Source organism: Chinchilla lanigera, unplaced genomic scaffold (assembly GCF_000276665.1).
Source record: "Chinchilla lanigera isolate Chin_1 unplaced genomic scaffold, ChiLan1.0 scaffold00026, whole genome shotgun sequence".
NCBI lineage: Eukaryota > Metazoa > Chordata > Mammalia > Rodentia > Chinchillidae > Chinchilla > Chinchilla lanigera.
This window is the reverse complement of record NW_004955427.1, coordinates 21,022,066-21,039,976: the sequence shown is the minus strand read 5'-3', so window position 1 is coordinate 21,039,976 and position 17,911 is coordinate 21,022,066. Positions and strand designations below refer to the sequence as shown.

General features: G+C 41.4%; 1 protein-coding gene across 7 annotated transcripts in view; it reads left to right on the top strand.

Moving 5' to 3' along the window:
* Golgb1 (golgin B1) overlaps positions 1–17,608 on the top strand; it is an 86,080-nt gene extending 68,472 nt beyond the window's left edge. For 6 of the 7 annotated variants that reach the window (XM_013515174.1, XM_005386495.2, XM_013515172.1 and 3 more), the window contains 8 exons: positions 3,841–4,019; positions 10,045–10,210; positions 10,388–10,525; positions 11,728–11,871; positions 12,601–12,698; positions 13,091–13,225; positions 15,858–15,963; positions 16,256–17,608. In XM_013515174.1, the coding sequence (XP_013370628.1) occupies positions 3,841–4,019; positions 10,045–10,210; positions 10,388–10,525; positions 11,728–11,871; positions 12,601–12,698; positions 13,091–13,225; positions 15,858–15,963; positions 16,256–16,390 (1,101 nt within the window). In that variant the 3' untranslated portion in view covers positions 16,391–17,608. The remainder of the gene's footprint in view (positions 1–3,840; positions 4,020–10,044; positions 10,211–10,387; positions 10,526–11,727; positions 11,872–12,600; positions 12,699–13,090; positions 13,226–15,857; positions 15,964–16,255) is intronic. The other variant, XM_013515173.1, reaches the window with a different exon arrangement.
* Positions 17,609–17,911: the final 303 nt, after the last annotated feature.

The window sequence follows — 17,911 nt, the reverse complement described above, 5'->3', positions numbered from 1 at the left end:
TTTTTTGGTTTTTCTCTGGTACCGGGAACCGAACCTGGGCTTTTCTTTGTGGGTAGTTTTAAAATTACTTCTTTAATTTCATTGACTGATACTGGGTTATTCAGAATTTTTATCTTTTCTTGATTCTGCTTTGGTAATTCATATTTATCAAGGAGTCTGTCCATTTCTTCTGCATTTTCTATCTTACTAGAGTTCAAGTTCTCAAGTTAGGCATTGATCGTTTTCTAGATTTCTGCAGAATGCATTGTGATTTCACTCTTTTCATTCCTAATTGCATGGATTTGAGTCTTCTGTTTCCTTGTTTTGATATGGTTGACTAAGGGTTTATCCATGTTATTTAATCTCATAATGAACCTACTCTTTGATTCATTGATTCTTTGTATTGTTTCCTTAGTCTCAATTGTATTAATTTCTGCTCTGATCTTTATAATTTCTTCCTTCATACTTGCTTTGGGTTTCATTTGCTCTTCTTTTTGTAGAAGCTTGAAGTTCAACATTAGGTTATTTATTTAAACTTGCTTTGTTTTTCTCATGTGAGAATTTACCACTGTAAGTTTCCCTTGTAGGACAGCTTTCATTGCATTTTGTAAGTTCTGGTATGTTGTATTAGCATTATCATTTAATTATAGAAATTATCTAATGTCTTCTTTAATTCCATCTGTGACCCATTGGTTGTTTAAGAGGGTGTTATTTAATTTTGATGTGTTTATATAGTTTTTATAATTTCTTTTACCATTGATTTCTAATTTTATTGTACTATGATCTGATAGTATGCATGTGATAATTTCAACTCCTTTTTATTTCCTTAAGCATGTGGCCTGTTTTGGAAAAAGTCCCATGTACAGCTGAGAAGAAAATGTATTCTATTGTTGTGGGGTAGAACACTGTAGATATATACCAAGTCCATTTGTTCAAAGGTTTGGTTCAGTTCTGATCCTCCTTTGATGATTTTCTAGATGATCTGTTTGTGACAGTAGGGTATTGTAGTCTCCATTACAAGTGTATGGTGTTTGTCTAATTTTTCATATCTATTAGTGTTGGTTTTATGAAGTTAGGTGTACTGGTATTTGGTGCATATGTATTTATAGTTGTTATATCTTCTTGGATTCTTTTTTTAACAAGCATTTAGTGACTGTCTCTCCTAATCAGTCTTGGCTTGAAATCCACTTTGTCTGCAAAGAGAGTAGCTACCCCTGCTTTTTTCAGGTTCCTGCCACATGCACTATTATTTTCCATTCTTTAAGTCTGTGAATTTCTTTTTGAGTTAAATGTGTTTCTTGTGTGCAGCATATTGTTGCATCTTATTTCTTGATCCATTCTGCCAATCTGTTTCTTTTGATAGGTCAATCAAGACCATTAACATTGATGCTTATAACTGATAGGTATTGACTTGTCTTTGTCATATTATTTTCCTGTTGTTGGTTCCCTTCCCCTTCCCCTATTTAATTCCTTCCTTTGCCAGGTAAATTCCTTGTGTTGGGATTCTTGGAATTTTTATGTTTGTTGTCTTTTTCTAGAATATCATTCAAAAGTTTTTGGAGTCCTGGAAATCCATCAATTTTGCAAAATAATTTTGTGGGGTAAAGTCTGGGTTGGAGATTGTTTTCTTTTAGGGCTTGAAATTCTTCGCATTCTCTTTGACTTAAGGTTTTGAGTTAAGAAGTCTCTGTGATTCTGATGGGTTTTCCTTTATAGGTGTTTTTTTTTTTTCCCTCTAACAGCTTTTATTATTCTGTTCTTGTGTTACATTTCTGGAATTTTGGGTACTGTATGTCTTGGTATAGTTTTTTCCTAATCCTGACTATTTGGAGTTCTATATGCCTCACTTATATGTATTTCAAACTCTTTATCCATGCTTGGAAATTTTCCTATTAGTTTTCTGAACAGTTTTTTTATGCCCTTTGTGCTGGTATTCCAATTAATCTTCACTTAGTTTTGTTTGCATCATCTAGTAGCTATTAGATGGACTTTTCATTATTATTTTGTAAGGTCTCTTTCATTAGTTAAATCATCAACCATATCCCTGTCTTCTAAGTGTGATATTCTGTTCTCACATTGGTTGATTTTGCTGTATATTGTTTCAATAAAGTTTTAATCCTCTGAATTTCTGTTTGAGATTGTTTTATGGACTTCAGTTCTTTTCTGTGTTGGCCATTTTCATGGTTTACATGTCTTTTTAAGCTCCTCTCTTTTTTATCAGTATTTTCTCTGGACTCAATAATTGTTTGTTTTATTAGTGTCATCATGTCTTTAATTATTTGTACAATTATATCTGCCTTGAATTACCTAGCATCTTATTGATCTCTTTTGTTATTTCCACCGCTACCATTTCAGATATTTTGGCTATGTGTCTTTTGATTTCTTCTCTCTTGATGTTGAAGGATAAGGTCTAAAATGCCTGTAAGTGAAGTATTCCAACTCTGAGTTTCATTGCAGTATGATTTTCTTGAACTTATTGCTCCAAATTCCTATCTTTCATTCCTCCTGCTCTGGTCAGATATTTGAGAAAATACTTGCCATTTCTTATATGGAAGGTAACCCATACTCTCCAGGCTGAGTAGCAGAAGGGCTATAAGCATTCAGAGAATATCCATTCAGCTAATAATCTTGTTCTGGAACTGTACCCCTCTTATGACTATGCCTAGTGTTCTCTAGTCAAGAGACACTTCTTTTGCTTTCTCTGTAGACTAAAACTCTGTCCTTTGGGATAACAAAAAGTGTGGAACTGTTGAGAGGAGGGTCTATATGAAAAATATATCTTAAGCAATTTTCATCTTAGCTACCACCTCCCTCCCACCCCATCACCATTTTTTCCAGAGGTTCCTGATGCTGTTAATTCCTGAGGCTTTTGAAGATTCTGCAGAGTAAGTCCTGTTGGTTCCTAGCTTTCCCTTCTGCCAGCTTAAGATTTGGCTTTCTCAAATCTAAATCACCACTTATTCATCTGCTTTTCAGCTTTCAAAATTTGTTGCTTCTGACCTCTGTATTGTGTTCCTGTTCATGTGTTCTTTGCTTAAAAATGTCTGTATTGTAGCATTAATGATGTTTTGGAGTAAGAGGTGTGTGTTCAGGCACCTGTCTTTGCCTGACATTATTTCTTACTGGTAATGAAAGTTGTGGGTAAATTGTTTAAAAATATTCCTGGAATGTAGTTTTGCTAAAGGCGAGTCTATCATTATTACTGTCACTAACTCTATGTGTGAAATGCATTAAGTTTTTCATTTTATTTTCATATTCTTATGAAAAAAAACAACACTATAATCCTCATTTAATAAGTGAGGGAAATTAAGACTTAGAAGGTGTGAGGAGCATTTATGTAGTCATACATGTAGGGAACAGTAAAATACCTAACTTCAGAGTCTTACTTTTCTTAACTACTATGATATACTGCCTCCTTTATAATCAACATCATCCAAATGTGAATTAAGATTGATGTCCATATAAGTTTAGAAGCATAACTAGAACATATGACTAAATGTAAAGCTAATCCTTCTTTACATTTACCACTCATATGGACACTGTAGGTCTGTTAGTCTATCCCATATCAGAGTTATAGGTCTAGAGTGAATTTAGAACCTCGGGGACAACAATATGGTGTAGAATTTATAGAAATGGTCAGGCCCTGCAGCTTTGAAGGCAGCTCCATGGTGTGATTTCCACCAGCCTGGCTGCATATGTTTCCTGTTTTAGAAGTTCATGCTGCAATGAGATGTCAGTGGACAATTAGATGCTGATAATCTGCTGTGGTGTCTGACTTCCCTAGTAGGAGAACTGGTGATGACTTACAGCCAGGTGAATGAGATGTGATGAATTACCCCTTTACTTTCCGTTTGGTTAAAGCTGAAGGAACTGAAGAATCTGCAGCAGCAATATTTACAGATTAATCAAGAGGTCACGGAGTTACGTCCTCTGAAGGCTGAACTTCAGGAGTATCAAGATAAGACAAAAACGTTTCAGATTGTGCAAGAAGAACTCAGGCAAGAAAACCTCTCCTGGCAACATGAGCTACATCAGCTCAGGTATTATCCTTACACTTTTACCTTTTTCATTTTCTTTTAGCTTTTTATTTTAAAAGAAATGTAGATTTGTAGGAATTGCAAAATAGTACAGATTGCTCCTATGTACCCTTCACCTCTTTGGTTCCAGTGATAACATCTCATGCAATTATAATATCAATACAAAAAAACTGACATTATTAGAATTTATAGATCTTATTCAGATTTCACCAGCTTTACTCCATGAGCGTGTATACATATGTAGTTCTGTACATTTATAGACTCATGTAAACACTACAACCAAGATAATAGAACTGCTCCATCATGACAAATATGTCCCTAATGGATAGATCACATTCCTCTCTCCCCTCCTTCCCTCTTCCTGAGTCTCTAACCTGACTCCCACTAATTTGTTCTGCATCCCTATAATTTCATCATTTTGAGAATGTTTTATAATTGGAATCATGCAGTATAGTGGCTTTTTTCATATACTGTAATGTCCTTGAGATCCATACATTATGTGTATCAATAATTCATTCTTTTTGTTATTAAATACTTTAACTGTTCACTCATTGAAGGCTATGCATGTTATTTCTTATTTTTACTTATATAACTAAAGATGCTACGAACATCTATGTATAGGTTTTCATGTAAACAAAAGTTTTTCTTTCTCTGGGATAATTGCCCAGAAGTGCAAATGCTAGGCTATATGTTTCATTTTTTGAGAAACCACAAAACTCTTTTTCTAGAAAGGCTATGCCATTTATAGTCTTATCAGCCCTATGTAATTGATCCATACAGCCTGTCTCGGTTACTTTCCTCTTGTTACTGAAATATTTAGCTCACAGTTTGTTTCAGTTTCAGTCCATAATCAGCTGGCTCCAAGGCAGGGTGACATGGCATAGGGGCAACAGTTCAAGGCGGCAGGAGACAGCAAAAGCAGCAAGAGCAAAAGCAGAGACAGCAAGCCTCTTTTCCTCCCTTGTATTATAAGCAGGCCACCCTACCCCCCCGCTACCCCATGCGAGTATAGCACTCACACAATCTCCATGCCCTCCTCTTGCAAAGGATAAGGATATTTACAAAGTAAGGACCCTGGCTCCCTGTTGAGTCACTTAATTAAGCTTCTAAAATTCTCAGGTTGATACAATGTATCAACCATTAGACATCCTTACCAACATTTGGTATTGTAACTTGTTTATTTTAGTTGTTTTTAATTGGAATATAACAATACTGCACTGTGGCTTCACTTTATATAATGGCTAATCATTTGAACATCTTTCCCTGTGCTTTGACATATTTGTGAAATATCTGTTCATGTGTTTTGTCCATTTTCTAATTAAGTTGTTAATTTTTTACTTTTACATTTTGAGAGTTCTTAATATGTTGTAGATATGAGTTCTTTGTGTGATAAGTGGTTTGCAAATACTTTCTTCTGGTCCACAGCTTAGTGTTTTGCAACTTATCTTTTTATCTTGTTCAACAAGGTCTTTTTAACTTTAGTGAAATATAAGGCACAAATTATTTTCTTTCTACTGTTTAGATTTAGTATTTTCTATGGTCTGTTTTCAGCTCCTCTGTTTCTTCTGTCACCTCCATTCTGTGATTGAGGTGCTTGAATTGGATTTTTATTTTGGGGATCCTATTTTCAGCTCTAAAATTTCCATGAGGTTCTTTATATCTTCTGTTTCTTTTCTGAGGCATTAGTAATTGCTTGTTGAGGCATTTCTATGATAGCTGCTTAAAATCCTTGTCATATAATTCTAACATCTGTATCACTTTCTTCTTAGAACCTGTTGATTTCCTTTTCTCAACCAAGTTGTGATTTTTTTCCTTACTTCTTGGTATAATGAGTGTCCTGGGCATTTTAGAGATTATAAAGATAAATCTTGTTTAAGGCTTCTGCTCCAGAAGGCTTCCTCTGACAGTGCACCAGAAGGGATGGAGACATTGCCACTTTATCAGCAGATACCATATGAAATGCAGGCATCCCATTCAGCTTCCGGTGATACCCCTAGAAGGATAGTTGTGTTTTCCCCCTAGAGGGAAGGGGTGTCCTGATACTGCCAGGGGGATGTGGAATCTAGTCTTCTTGCGTGGGCTGTATGATGCTGCTAAGGGTGTGGAGATGGGCACCTCATTATTACAGGCAATGGTGAAAGTCCAAGCTTTCCACTCAGCCTCCATTGCCCTCTACCATGTCGGGTGTAGCCAAGGAAAGACATCTTCTACCATGGGGCAATGCCTGAAGTTTAGGCTCCCCATTTGTTTTCATATTCTCTCTCTCTCCTTCTCTCCCTCTCCCTCCCTCCCTCCCTTTGTCTCTCTCTCTCTCCACATGCTGCCTTCATTGACATTGTGTGAACTTTCTTGGTACTCATTGATGTTTCTGGGTTGTGGAATTTTCCAGCACTGTTTGGGGTATAGCATATAGATTACAAAAAGGGGAAACTTGCTTCAAGGAACTTGCTTCAGTGTTACTCCCTAAGCACTGGGTGCCTAGCTAGTCCATTGCCTGTTCTCCATTTTTATGTCTTCTTTACATTTGTTTTTCTTCATAATGCCCAGGGGTTTTATACTTAGTAGGAGAAATAAAGAGAAGTTCGTCTATTCCATCTTGTCTAGAACCAGAAATCTCAGCTCTTTTCATGTAACAACAAGAAGAAGAAGATAGTAACAGTGCTTTCATGGCAGAAAAAATTAAAATAGAAAGTGTAATTCTTTTTTGTATTCAGTCTTTCTAACATATTTAACCCAAAGAATAAAGATAAAGAACAAATACATAACAGTGTATAAAAATAGGTCTGGTTCTCACACCCTTGTTGTTGGGACTTAATTACAGCCAACTTAAGATGATGTATGCCACCTTAATAAAATCAAACTCAAAAATGTCAAGATTGAGTACTCTAAAGAAGAATTTCCATATTGGAAAGTGCTAATCAGGTTGTATGTGCTTTGTCTCTCCAAATGCTAGAGGACAAGAGGCAAATGAATATGGAGAATGCAAGGTAGATCTCAGTTCTGATCCATTGTGCAGAGGGTTGCTAGGATGACTGCCATCAGTACAGTATAATCAATACCATCATATATACAGAGTTAAAGTCTCGGCAAAGGGAATTTGTTTATTCGCAGGTATGCTCCTTGCTAACATGGCATTTCAGAGTTAATCTTAAAGATTATAAAGCAAGAGCTTTTTAGAATTTGTTGATTTAAATTTTTTGAAATGTGATAGTTAATCTTATTGGCTTGAAAGACACCTAGATGTTAGGAAAGCATACTTTACTGATGTGTAGGTCTGGGTGGGCCTTGGGGGCGTGGCCTTCATAACTCTGTGCAGTCCCTGGACCCTTCCTTTCTGGGCTCCTCCTCCCTGTTCTCTCTTCCTGGATGCCATGAGTCGAGCAGCTTTCATCCGTCGCACCCTTCCATTATGGTGTTTCTGTGTTGGAGCCAACAGACCATGAACCAAAGCCCCTGGAACCTTGAGGTGAAAAAACCCTTTCCTTCTTGCAGTTGTAGCAGGTATTTTTGTCTCAGCAACAGAGTTACATCCCAAAGACTCATATTTAACATCTTTATGAATGTGTTTGTAAGTGAAAAGATATCAAACTCACTGCATAGATTGGCAGCTTCCCCAGATAATTAATGTAAAAACATAAGTTTTTACCAGGTAGTAATGACTGCAGAGAAGGTTTAAAAAAAAAAAAAAAAAAAAACATTAAAAAAAACAACTTAAGGTTTGTTCTCTGGAAGTATAAACTTCATCTATTTCTTCCTTTGGGATGGACCTCAAAAGAAGAGATAAATTACTCCTTTTCATCATGCTTTTCTTTTTTCTTTATGTTTCAGAGAATAACTGCCCCAGCTTTATTCTTTTGAATCTCAGTTCATCACCAAGAGATCAACTGCTCAGTGTGTCTTCCTTCAGGTGTACTTTAATGCTGAGTATTGAATTTAGGGTCTTGCAAGGGTGATTGAGACCATACTACCTCCGCCTTGCCTGGAACTGTAAGACTGTGAAGTGCTTAGCTACTAGGATAAACCGAAGAGCTACAGAGCTATTAAGAAATATTTTCCGTAGCCTTTCCTCTTTAAATTTCCTCTAAGGGCAATTTAAAATGGTGTTTGTTTTGGAAAACTGACCTCTATAGAAGAGAAAAGAAGAGAGGACAGGTGCTTTCTGGACTTGAAGTGTTTTCTCCCTTTCCACCTTTTCCTTGGCCCTTAGCTCTTTCCCTGTCAAATTTGATCATCTTTGAAGAAAAGAAAAATTATATGTCAAGTGTATATGAGCACATTAGAAGAAAGAGGGGAGGACAGAAACTTTTAGAAGGAGGAAGATAGAACACAGATTTACTTCACTGGCTTTAGGATGAGGGTTTTTTTGTTTGTTTTGTTGGTTTTTTGTTTTCTTTAACTGACTAACTTCAGGACTGCTTGCTTTTGTATTTGAATATTTGGGGAAAATGAGCTGTTTGTACCTAGAGGAGCCAGAACATGTTGAAGCTTCTGCTAACCTTCCAGTTGTCTTATCAGGAGAGCCTGGATTTCCACCATGAGCTGCCTCTGTCACTGGGGCTGCCAGTTTGTTTGTTCTGCTCTGGTTCCTGTATGCTCACATTTACAAGGATAAGTGAGGTGTAGCCCTGTCTATATTTGACTGACTTGCATTCGGTGATCTGGTTGTCTTTTGGCCCATTCTCCTCTCAGAGTCTCTTTGCACACCCTAAGCACTTCTCTGTCCTTCAGAAAACAAAACAAAAAGCAGCTTATAGCTTTTTATGGAAGGTTGTGGTCTTTGTCATGCACTCACTTGCTTAGACGTATTCTGCCTGTTTCTGTCGTTCTCCACAGACAAATACTTCAGTGAAAGTGTTCTATGTTTTTGTAATTCTTGGCCTTTAGCATACTTTTGCCCTATAATAACGTTTTTAGCTTTAGTTCTACCTTTTTGAAAAAAAATTGACAATGCTCCAAGCTACCTCTTAGTGAAGCAAGATTATTTGCTAACAGTTATCTATCTCTAAGAAAAGAAGGGACATTTTACCTTGTTTCTATAGAGAGAGACAGAAAGTCAGAGATAACTCAAACCAAGCTTTGTCCTACTGGGGGAAAAGAGTCTCTATCTGTAAAGAGGTTCTGCAGAAACTTGACTATAGTCCTAATGGGTTTTTTAAGGGAAGTAGAGAAGTACGAAGAAAGAATAATGGCATAGGGGGTGGGGTTTTTTTCAAATATTAAAAAAGTAAATAGCTGGAGTCAAATTTACTCTTGGTCAAATTCAGTGAATAAATAGAAATAGCAGCCACTAATATTTAGTGAGTGTTTACTATGTTCCAACCTATTTGACGAGTGACAAAAGCATCTCATGTAGTGCTCACAATAATCCTAAGGAGTAGTTTATTCTTAATTTGTTGGAAAGGTCTAGAGAGATTAAGTAATTTTTTACTCAGGACCTCAAACCAACATCTGAGCCCTAGTCCTTCAGAATCTAAAGCTGCATTCTTTTTTTCTTTGGTACCTGGAATCGAACTCAGGACCTTGTGCTTGCCAGGCAGACACTTGTGCTCCTGAGCTATATCCCCGGCAAAGGCTGCATTCTTATAACCATTATGTTACCATGGCACTGCCCTGCTTGAAAATTATGGTCCTGGGCCCTATGTGGTTGTAACTTGTTCCTTTCTAGCCTCATTCCTTACACACCTCCTCTACACACTGTCTCCTGTGACAATTCTAAAATTTACTGTGTGCATTCCCACTCATGTCTTTCTTCCTTGCACTTGAAACCATTATGGAAGCCCACTCATAGTTCAGGTTCTAGACCAAATGCCAGTTTTCCTGTGAAATCACTCCCGTCCTACTGGTTGGAATTTCTATTTTTAGTTCTATGTCATCATCTTGTTGCATGGCTCTGTTTATAATATAAATTTTACTCTGTGTGTTTCCTTTACTGCTTCTCTAAGTGCTCGTTGTACTGCTTTGAGCATGGAATGACTGTGTCTCACAAGTAGTGGATTTTTTACCTATGCTTAGTTCATGTCTTTTCTAGGATGGAGAAGAGTTCCTGGGAAGTGCACGAGAGGAGAATGAAAGAACAGTACCTTATGGCTATCTCAGATAAAGATCAGCAGCTCAGCCACCTGCAGAATCTTATGAGGGAATTGAGGTCTTCCTCCTCCCAGCCTCAGCCCTTCAAAGCACAGTACCAAAGACAGGTGAGGAATTTCAGGGCCAATTGAAATTACCACCACCAGCAACATCAGCTTCTTAAAAGTTAAGTGCCCATCTTCTACTACTAGGCAAGCCATCTTATGACTTCCTATGGGGTGAACAGGGTTTCAGTAATGTGAGTGACCTTAGGAGAGACTTTCATTGTGCTTGTTTCCTGGCAGGCATCCCCAGAGACATCAGTTTCTGTAGATGGATCAGAAAACCTAATTTATGAGACAGAACTTCTCAGGACCCAGCTCAATGAGAGCCTAAAGGAAATTCACCAAAAGGAACTAAGAATTCAGCAACTGAACAGTAAGGTAAGTGTTTTCTGCTAGGCTAAACTTGAGCTTCTTTTGTCCCTGATTGGAAGGGAGAAGGTAAGTAAAAGCTGATTTAGCAGAGGCCTCCAGGTGTACCGTAATTTAAGGAATAGAAGTTTTACCTTTCTCTGAACCTGGGTCACTTATTCCAGAGAACTAAAACCAGAGCCGCTTTCTTTTCTGTGCCCTTGGAAGGGCCCTGGGAATGACTGGGGGAAATCCATACCATAAGAACAGACGCTGACTACCAACCCTGTCTCCTGAGAATCTGTGTTGCTTATTAGTCATGCTGCGCCATCCCCCCGCTTCTTATGAATCGTTGTCCTCCTGTTGCTCTCTGAGGGGTGACAGTGTCTTGCCCTCTTCAGGCGAATCCAGTTAGGTAGTCTATGTTAAAACTAGAGGTGATTTAGGAGATCAAACCCTGGGGTCCAGACACTGACGTCGAGGACAGTTTTGAATGTCCCAAAATGTGTGCACAGTGCTATGTGTATAGGTTTCTCATCACAAAGACTCATCAGTTTCAAGGGTCTGTGATCCAAAAATTATACAAATCAATAGGCAGTTTTTATAAATGAGGAAAATGGCCCAAAGGTAATAAGTAGCTTAGGGCTACTGAGTGATTAAAATGTTTCCACCTGTGAGAATCTATACTCCCAGTACAATTTCTCGCATGTACTTGGGCATGTTAAGATTTACTCTGTTCTCCCTCTTAACACATTATAGTTTCTTATTTTATTCTCGTGGTAACTTACAATTCTCTACGGCACTGAAGAATCTACCCAGTAATATTATTATATACATTTTTAGGTAAAAGTTCTCTCTTGAGCTATATTTGAACTCTGGGGATTCTAGTCATTTGTTAGTAAGTTAAATTTGGACCCAAGCTACTGCCCTTCTTCCTCTTACATTCCTCGATAGCCTATCCTCTCAGATCTGCTTATGAGTTCCTTATGGGTTTTCAGTTAACATACTAGGCATCATTTTAAAAGAAAAAAATCTCTGCTACTCCTCCAGCATTGTTTTCCTGTTTTGGTTGAAAAATTGGATGTTTTCTTACTTTGAGGGAACACACAGTATTATTTGTTCTAAGAGCTTGTGTTAAAAAATTAGATCCTTAAAACCCAGCGCAGTTGGCCTAACCACTGGCTATAGTGCTACAGCCCTGTAGAGTGGTGCTTACCTCTCCTCAACTTCAGTTCTCTCAGCTGCTGGAAGAGAAAAATACCCTCTCTATTCAGCTCAGTGATACCAGCCAGAGTCTTCGTGAAAGCCAGCAGCACTCCAGCGACCTCTTCAATCACTGCGCAGTCTTGGAGAAGCAGGTTCAAGAGCTGCAGGTGGTAAGTGAGGAGGCAGCAGGCGGATGGGAGGAGGGTGAGGAATGGAGAGTGAGTGACAAAGACTGAAGAGTGGGGGAGGAAGTGAAGGAGGAGAAGAGAGTGTTAGTGGAGATGGGAAGGAAGTCCGACAAAGTTACAGAATGAAGGGGTTAGCAGAAGAAAGATCAGTGAGTTGGATGGAGAGAAATCAAAATGTGAGTGGGAAAAAGTGATGACAGATCTTTGGAACTCTGAAACTGAGAAAATACAGGTTTTGTGTCAAGCAATAAGAAATCCATGGGAGGCTTTGGACCTGCGAGACAAAACACAGCCCTGTGGCAGCGTTGGCGAGGAGAGCAGCATGGAAGTTGGAGGAATCTGAGAATTAATGAGTTGCACAGGACATGACGGAGAAGATGGGGGTGGAAGGGCGTGCAAACAAGGGAAGGGTCGCTTCTTTCTGGGGAATCCATGAGTCACTCTAGATGAAGGCTTTAAACCTTGCAAGAGGAGAAATTCAAGAATGAGAACCTGAGAAAAAAGTGAATGAAGACAAGGGTTTTGTGGAGGTGATTATTCTACTGGAGCCAAAGGTTCTCACTTCTGCATCTGGACTTGAGGAGAATCTCAAGTGGGGATATTCCCCTCCAAGATGTCTCACCCTCGCTGATGTTAAACAAGTTCTCACTTTACACAAGTAGTTTCCGAAGAGCTTTCATTACTGAATTATTAAGCTGTGTTTTCTTCTAGGGGCCACTAAACGTAGATGTTGCTCCCGGAGCCCCCCAGGAAAAGAATGGAGTTCACAGAAAGAGTGATCCTGAGGAGACGAGGGAGCCACAGCGAAGGTAGGGAGCGTGGCTGTCCCCTGAGCATGCACTGCGGGGGAGTAACCCAGATGGAACTAGAGTCTACCCTACGGATGTAATAGGTCCTGTCTTACTGGCCTTGCAGAAGTGACCTAAGGATTAAACTGTAACGCTAGTAACTAAAAAATTGTGTGTAAAAATTTGTAAAGCAAAAAGTAGCACTAACACATACACACACGTGCACACGCACACACAAATACCCCACTAGCAAACGCGATGGTATTAAAGTAGAAGATATTGAACCAGTGGCTAAAATCTCTTAAGGTATTTTCTGCAACTTCATTTAATCCCTGTACAGCTGTGCTTTTAAGATATCTTCTGGGGTCAGACTGCATCTAATGATACTGTTTTATTTTCCTTCTATTCTGAAGTTTCTCTGGAGCCCAGCAGCAGCTGTGCAACACTAAACAGGAAGTGGCTGAGTTAAGGAAGCTGCTGGAAGAAGAACGAGACCAAAGAATAGCTGCTGAGAATGCCCTGTCCTTGGCTGAGGAGCAGATTAGGCGGTAAAGGCAGAGGGAGATGGTTCTTCTGACCCTTTCTGATTGTACTTTTGCACACTTCTGTGGCCAGGTTTAGGATTGGTGAAAATCTTACTCTCAAGCCAGGCATTGTGCCACACACCTGTAATCCCAGCACTCTTGGAGGCTGAGGCAGGAGGATCGCACTGTGAAATTTAGCAACTTAGTGAGACTGTCTGAAAATAAAAAGGGAAAAAGGGGCTAGAGATGTAGCACAGTGTGAAGGCCCTGAGTTCAGTCTACCGTAACACACACACACCCACACACACACACACACACACACACACACAATCTTACTCTCACCAGGCCCAGTGAGTTTTGAATCATCATGGTCATCCCGGAGAGCATGGGGCTTGGTTGTTTAGGAAGGCCACACTTTCCAAAGCAGTGGCACTTAAATAGTGAAGATGGTGATCCAGCCTATTCATAGGATTTGTGGGGGTTGTTTTGTTTTGTTTCATTTTGTTTTTGGTACCGGGAATCAAACTCAGGACCTTGCGCTTGCCAGGCAGGCGTTTGTGCCACTGAGCTATATCCCTGACCCTAGTGATAGGATTTGAAATAAGCTGTGAAATACATCTTATTTCATCCCTACAATAACCAACTGAGATAGGTACTGGGATCTTTAGAGGGTCACGTAAATAACAACCCCAAATCTGAGATCTGACTTTTTTTTTTTTGTTTTTTTTTGTTTTTTTGTTTTTCTCCAGTACCGGGAACTAAACTCATGACCTTGCGCTTGCCAGGCAGGCGCTTTTGCCGCTGAGCTAAATCCCCAGCCCCCTGAGATCTGACTTTATTGAAATATTTTCTTAAAGATTAAGAATAGGTAGGAGATTAAAAGATCATTTATAAAGTTCATTTTAAAAGAATCTAAATTTGATTTACTGGCAAATGTACTCCCTAACCCCGACCAATTACAGTCAGTAGAGCCAGGGTTAGCTTCCCTTGCAGAAGACCCTAATTGTGACAAACCGAGCTTGGAGTAACAGACTGAACTGTGCCGCAGTGGCGGTGTGCCCCACGCGTGACTGGGAAGAGTGGGAACATCCCCTGTTCCCGATTCCCAGCTCGCCAGTCTACGCAGTCGCTGCGCATGAGGGTCGAGTGGCTCTGTGTGCCTGCTGCCGGAAGTCCCTCTATGTGGAAAGAAACATTAAGAAGCAGGTACTCCTGCTAGTGTCTCTTCCCTCGGGGAATGGCACTTGTGATGTTAGTGCCTTCTGAAAAGGTTTAGGTGGCCATGGTGGCAGCCCCAGGGAGCGGATCTCATCTGAGATACCTTTTTCTCCCACCCTGCTCACAGCTTCTGAATTTTCGTCCTCCAGTTGGGCCATATTGGTATGCAGTCTGGGAGGTTGGGGCTCCATAGGAGCACAGCGCTGTGTCTTGCCATCTCTACCAAGCGTTTCCAGGCCTGTGCATCCATGGCCGTTTCTCTAGAGCTTGCTGTGGCATTGCTGGACCTGTGAAACCTGGCTGACAGGAGGTTGATCCCCTCCAGCGGAGGGAACCTGACCTGAGCCAACTTGAGAATGCGCAGTGCAGGGTGACTGTGGAGCCCGTGGATGAGCCACAAAACCACACTCGGCCCCTCCACAGTTCCCCCTTTGGCTGTGTGATATAGAACAGAAACTGGTGGAGCTTATTACGTGCTATCTACCTAGGCCAGGTACTGTTAAAATACACGTGGACTCAGTCGAGCGCGTGGAACTCAGTGGCCTTGCAGTTTCAAAGCAGCTTGTTCTTTCGGCTGGCTGGTGCATATCCACGTCATCCCACTGCAGCCCTGCCTCTGCAAGGGGACAGACTGACCTCCACAGTAGCAGACCCTTGTGGCAGATCAGGCTGCCTCTGAGAAGCCCAGCACTTGAGGGCCAGACACTGCAGACAAAACAGGAAGAGTCCAGACTACATGCTCAGGTTCTCTTCCTCAGGCTGCCAGCGGAGATGAAGGCATTCCTTCTCTCCTGGAAGGCAAGGCCAGGTTATGAAGCAGTGGGTATTTCCTTAGGAGGAGAGCGCCATCCTCCCACCCTAGTCAAAGTGCATCCCCATAGGCAGACACTTGACCAGATGTGCTCTGAGGACAGTTCTTGTTTTTGTCAGAGACTCTTGAGTGAGTAATGGCAGCTTCTTCATTAAACAAAGAAGTACCAGTATTAAATAAGCAGACTGCAAAAAATGAAGGAGAAAGCAGCAGAGGCAGCCAGTTCAGTTTAATTCTAAGAACTCCACAGAAATTTTTCTTGGGTGCTTTCACCTATTAGTCTTCAATAAATGACAAGCGCAATGTAATGAGTTTCTCTGAGTCAGACATGGTATGGTGGAAAAAGAACACGAGCTTTAAAGACAAACTGGATATGGAATTCTGGCTCGGCTGTTTGGTTTTTGTGAGCCCTGAGCACAGTCAGTACACCAGCCCTCAAACCTGAGGGTGACAGGTGTGTAAGCCCCGGGCCAGTGCATGCTACATGGCGGACAGTCCATTCCTGGTAGTTGGTTTCACCTTTACTTCTGTGGGAACAGTCTGTGTGGTGGGCAGGGTGGTGGGAGGTCTTCTTCTGACCAGCCTTTCCTTCCGGGGTCCCATGCTCTCCTCTCTTCCTTACCACAGGTTGGAGCATGGCGAGTGGGACTCTGCCCGGGCGCCTATCATTGGCTCCTGCGGCACTCAGGAGCAGTCACTGTTAATAGACCTGACAGGCAGCAGCTGTCGCAGGGTAAGAAGAGCAGGACGCAGAGGAGGCACTGCTCTCAAACAGGGCCTCCTGTGGGAGGGCGCTGCGAAGGCAGAGGGAGAGCGGAAGCTCAGCCTGTGGAAGCTCAGGGAGGGTGCAGAAGACCGGAAGAACCTGGTGGGATTTGCCAGGTCACTTCACCCTGAGACTTTCTCCCAGGATGCCTCCTTACTTGGGTGGTGGGATTAGCTTTACCTGGATGCAGTGTTACTATGGAAGGGAAAGGGATTTCTGCCTGTAGGGTAAAGCTCTGACTTTCAGATTTTTCTTGCAGACCCGGAGTGGTGCTGGATGGAAGAGGGTCCTGAGGTCACTCTGTCATTCCCGGACCCGAGTGCCACTGCTGGCCACCATCTACTTTCTGATGGTTCACGTCCTGCTCATTCTGTGTTTTACAGGCCATCTGTAAACGTAGTTTTCACTTTTTGGACTCTACCCCCCTTGAACTCGGAATTCCCCCTCTCTAACATCAGAACTGTCGATTCCAGCGGAACAGTCTTCCCATTTACAGGTCATGTCTCCCGCTCTCCACAGAAAGTGCCTGCAGAAACAGAGGTGGCTATGAGGGTAATTGGAGCTGCAGAGCCTGGCGTGTCTGCTTTCCTCTGCTGCCCAGGGCCCATACAGGTCTGCGTGTTCCAAGAAGCATCATGGCTTGTTGAGCCCAGTTTTTGTTCTGATTTTGCTAGTCTCTTTGGTCCTATAAGATACTGAGACGTGTCTTTCAGCCATGCCAGTAGGATGATTCCAATAAACCTAATAATCTGAAGCCCCTTACCATTTTGATTGATAAGTTTCTTTGCCTCATTTGCCTTGGTTTTCTCCTGCTTCAGAGGGAGGATGAACATGAATACCACTTCGTAGGACAGGTGATTAGGTCTTTGTAGTGTAGAATGGGAGTGAAAGAACTTCTCCAGGTTTTTAGCTGTTGCATCAGAGGGGAGAACAACATCTTCTGTAACTGTCCTGACACCACTGGAGCGAGTTTGTGGTGCTGGGCTTTAAGGACAGGACTCCTCCATAGCTTATGCTGTTGATTGCATATGAAGTAAGGTATAAGTAACCCATGCCTTTCCTCTGAAAGGCAGGAAGAACTGGCTTTGGACAACAAGGTTCAGATTCTTACCATTCCTGTTGTCTGGATATACCTCAAATGTAGCACAGTGCCAGGGGCCTGCCGACTCAAGTCCAAGGTGAAGTGTTGACTCCAGCCAGGAGTGGGGCTGGTCTGATGACCACACTGCAACCTCTGGCCTGAAGTACTAAGGCCCTGTGCTGCTGGCAGCAGTGACTCCAGTTTCTCAGCCCGGTGGTCATGCCCTCTGCTACTGAGGAAATGGAAGGAGCTTGGAAAGACAACGTACTGCAGTCCACACCTGAGAACACCAGCCAGGAGTGAACTCCATCTGTGCCTGTTCTTCGCCTGCTCTCCCCTCCACCCCGCTCCTCCCAGGTGGTTGTTTTCTCATTACCTACATGATGCACTCCCTGCCTGTTCTTCCTGCCCAGGGAGAAGACTAGGGCTCACTGGTCTATCAGTCTTGTTCTGTAGGGACTACACTTTGGTCACAGCATTCCTAGAACTTTCCTGAACAACTGTAAGTTAATAAAATTATTTTCAGAATGAGTTGTGTGTGTGACTGTGTGTACACAGGTGCTTATGTAGGTATGTTTGCACATTGAAGGGATGAAGGTGCAGGGGTGGGGGGTGGGTGTGCAGGGAGGGGGTGATACGGGGTGAGAAAGCTTTACAAACACGGGCTTCCTACTTACTGACCAACATCAGTAGTGGCTATAAGTATCCTTCTAGCCTTCATTGCTGGACCCCAGGAAGGTGAAATGCAGTGATGAAATTCCATCCTGATACTGAATCTAATGAGTTGTGTCTTAGGGTGTGAAATCCATGCTGTTTCCAGTATAGTACTCGGAG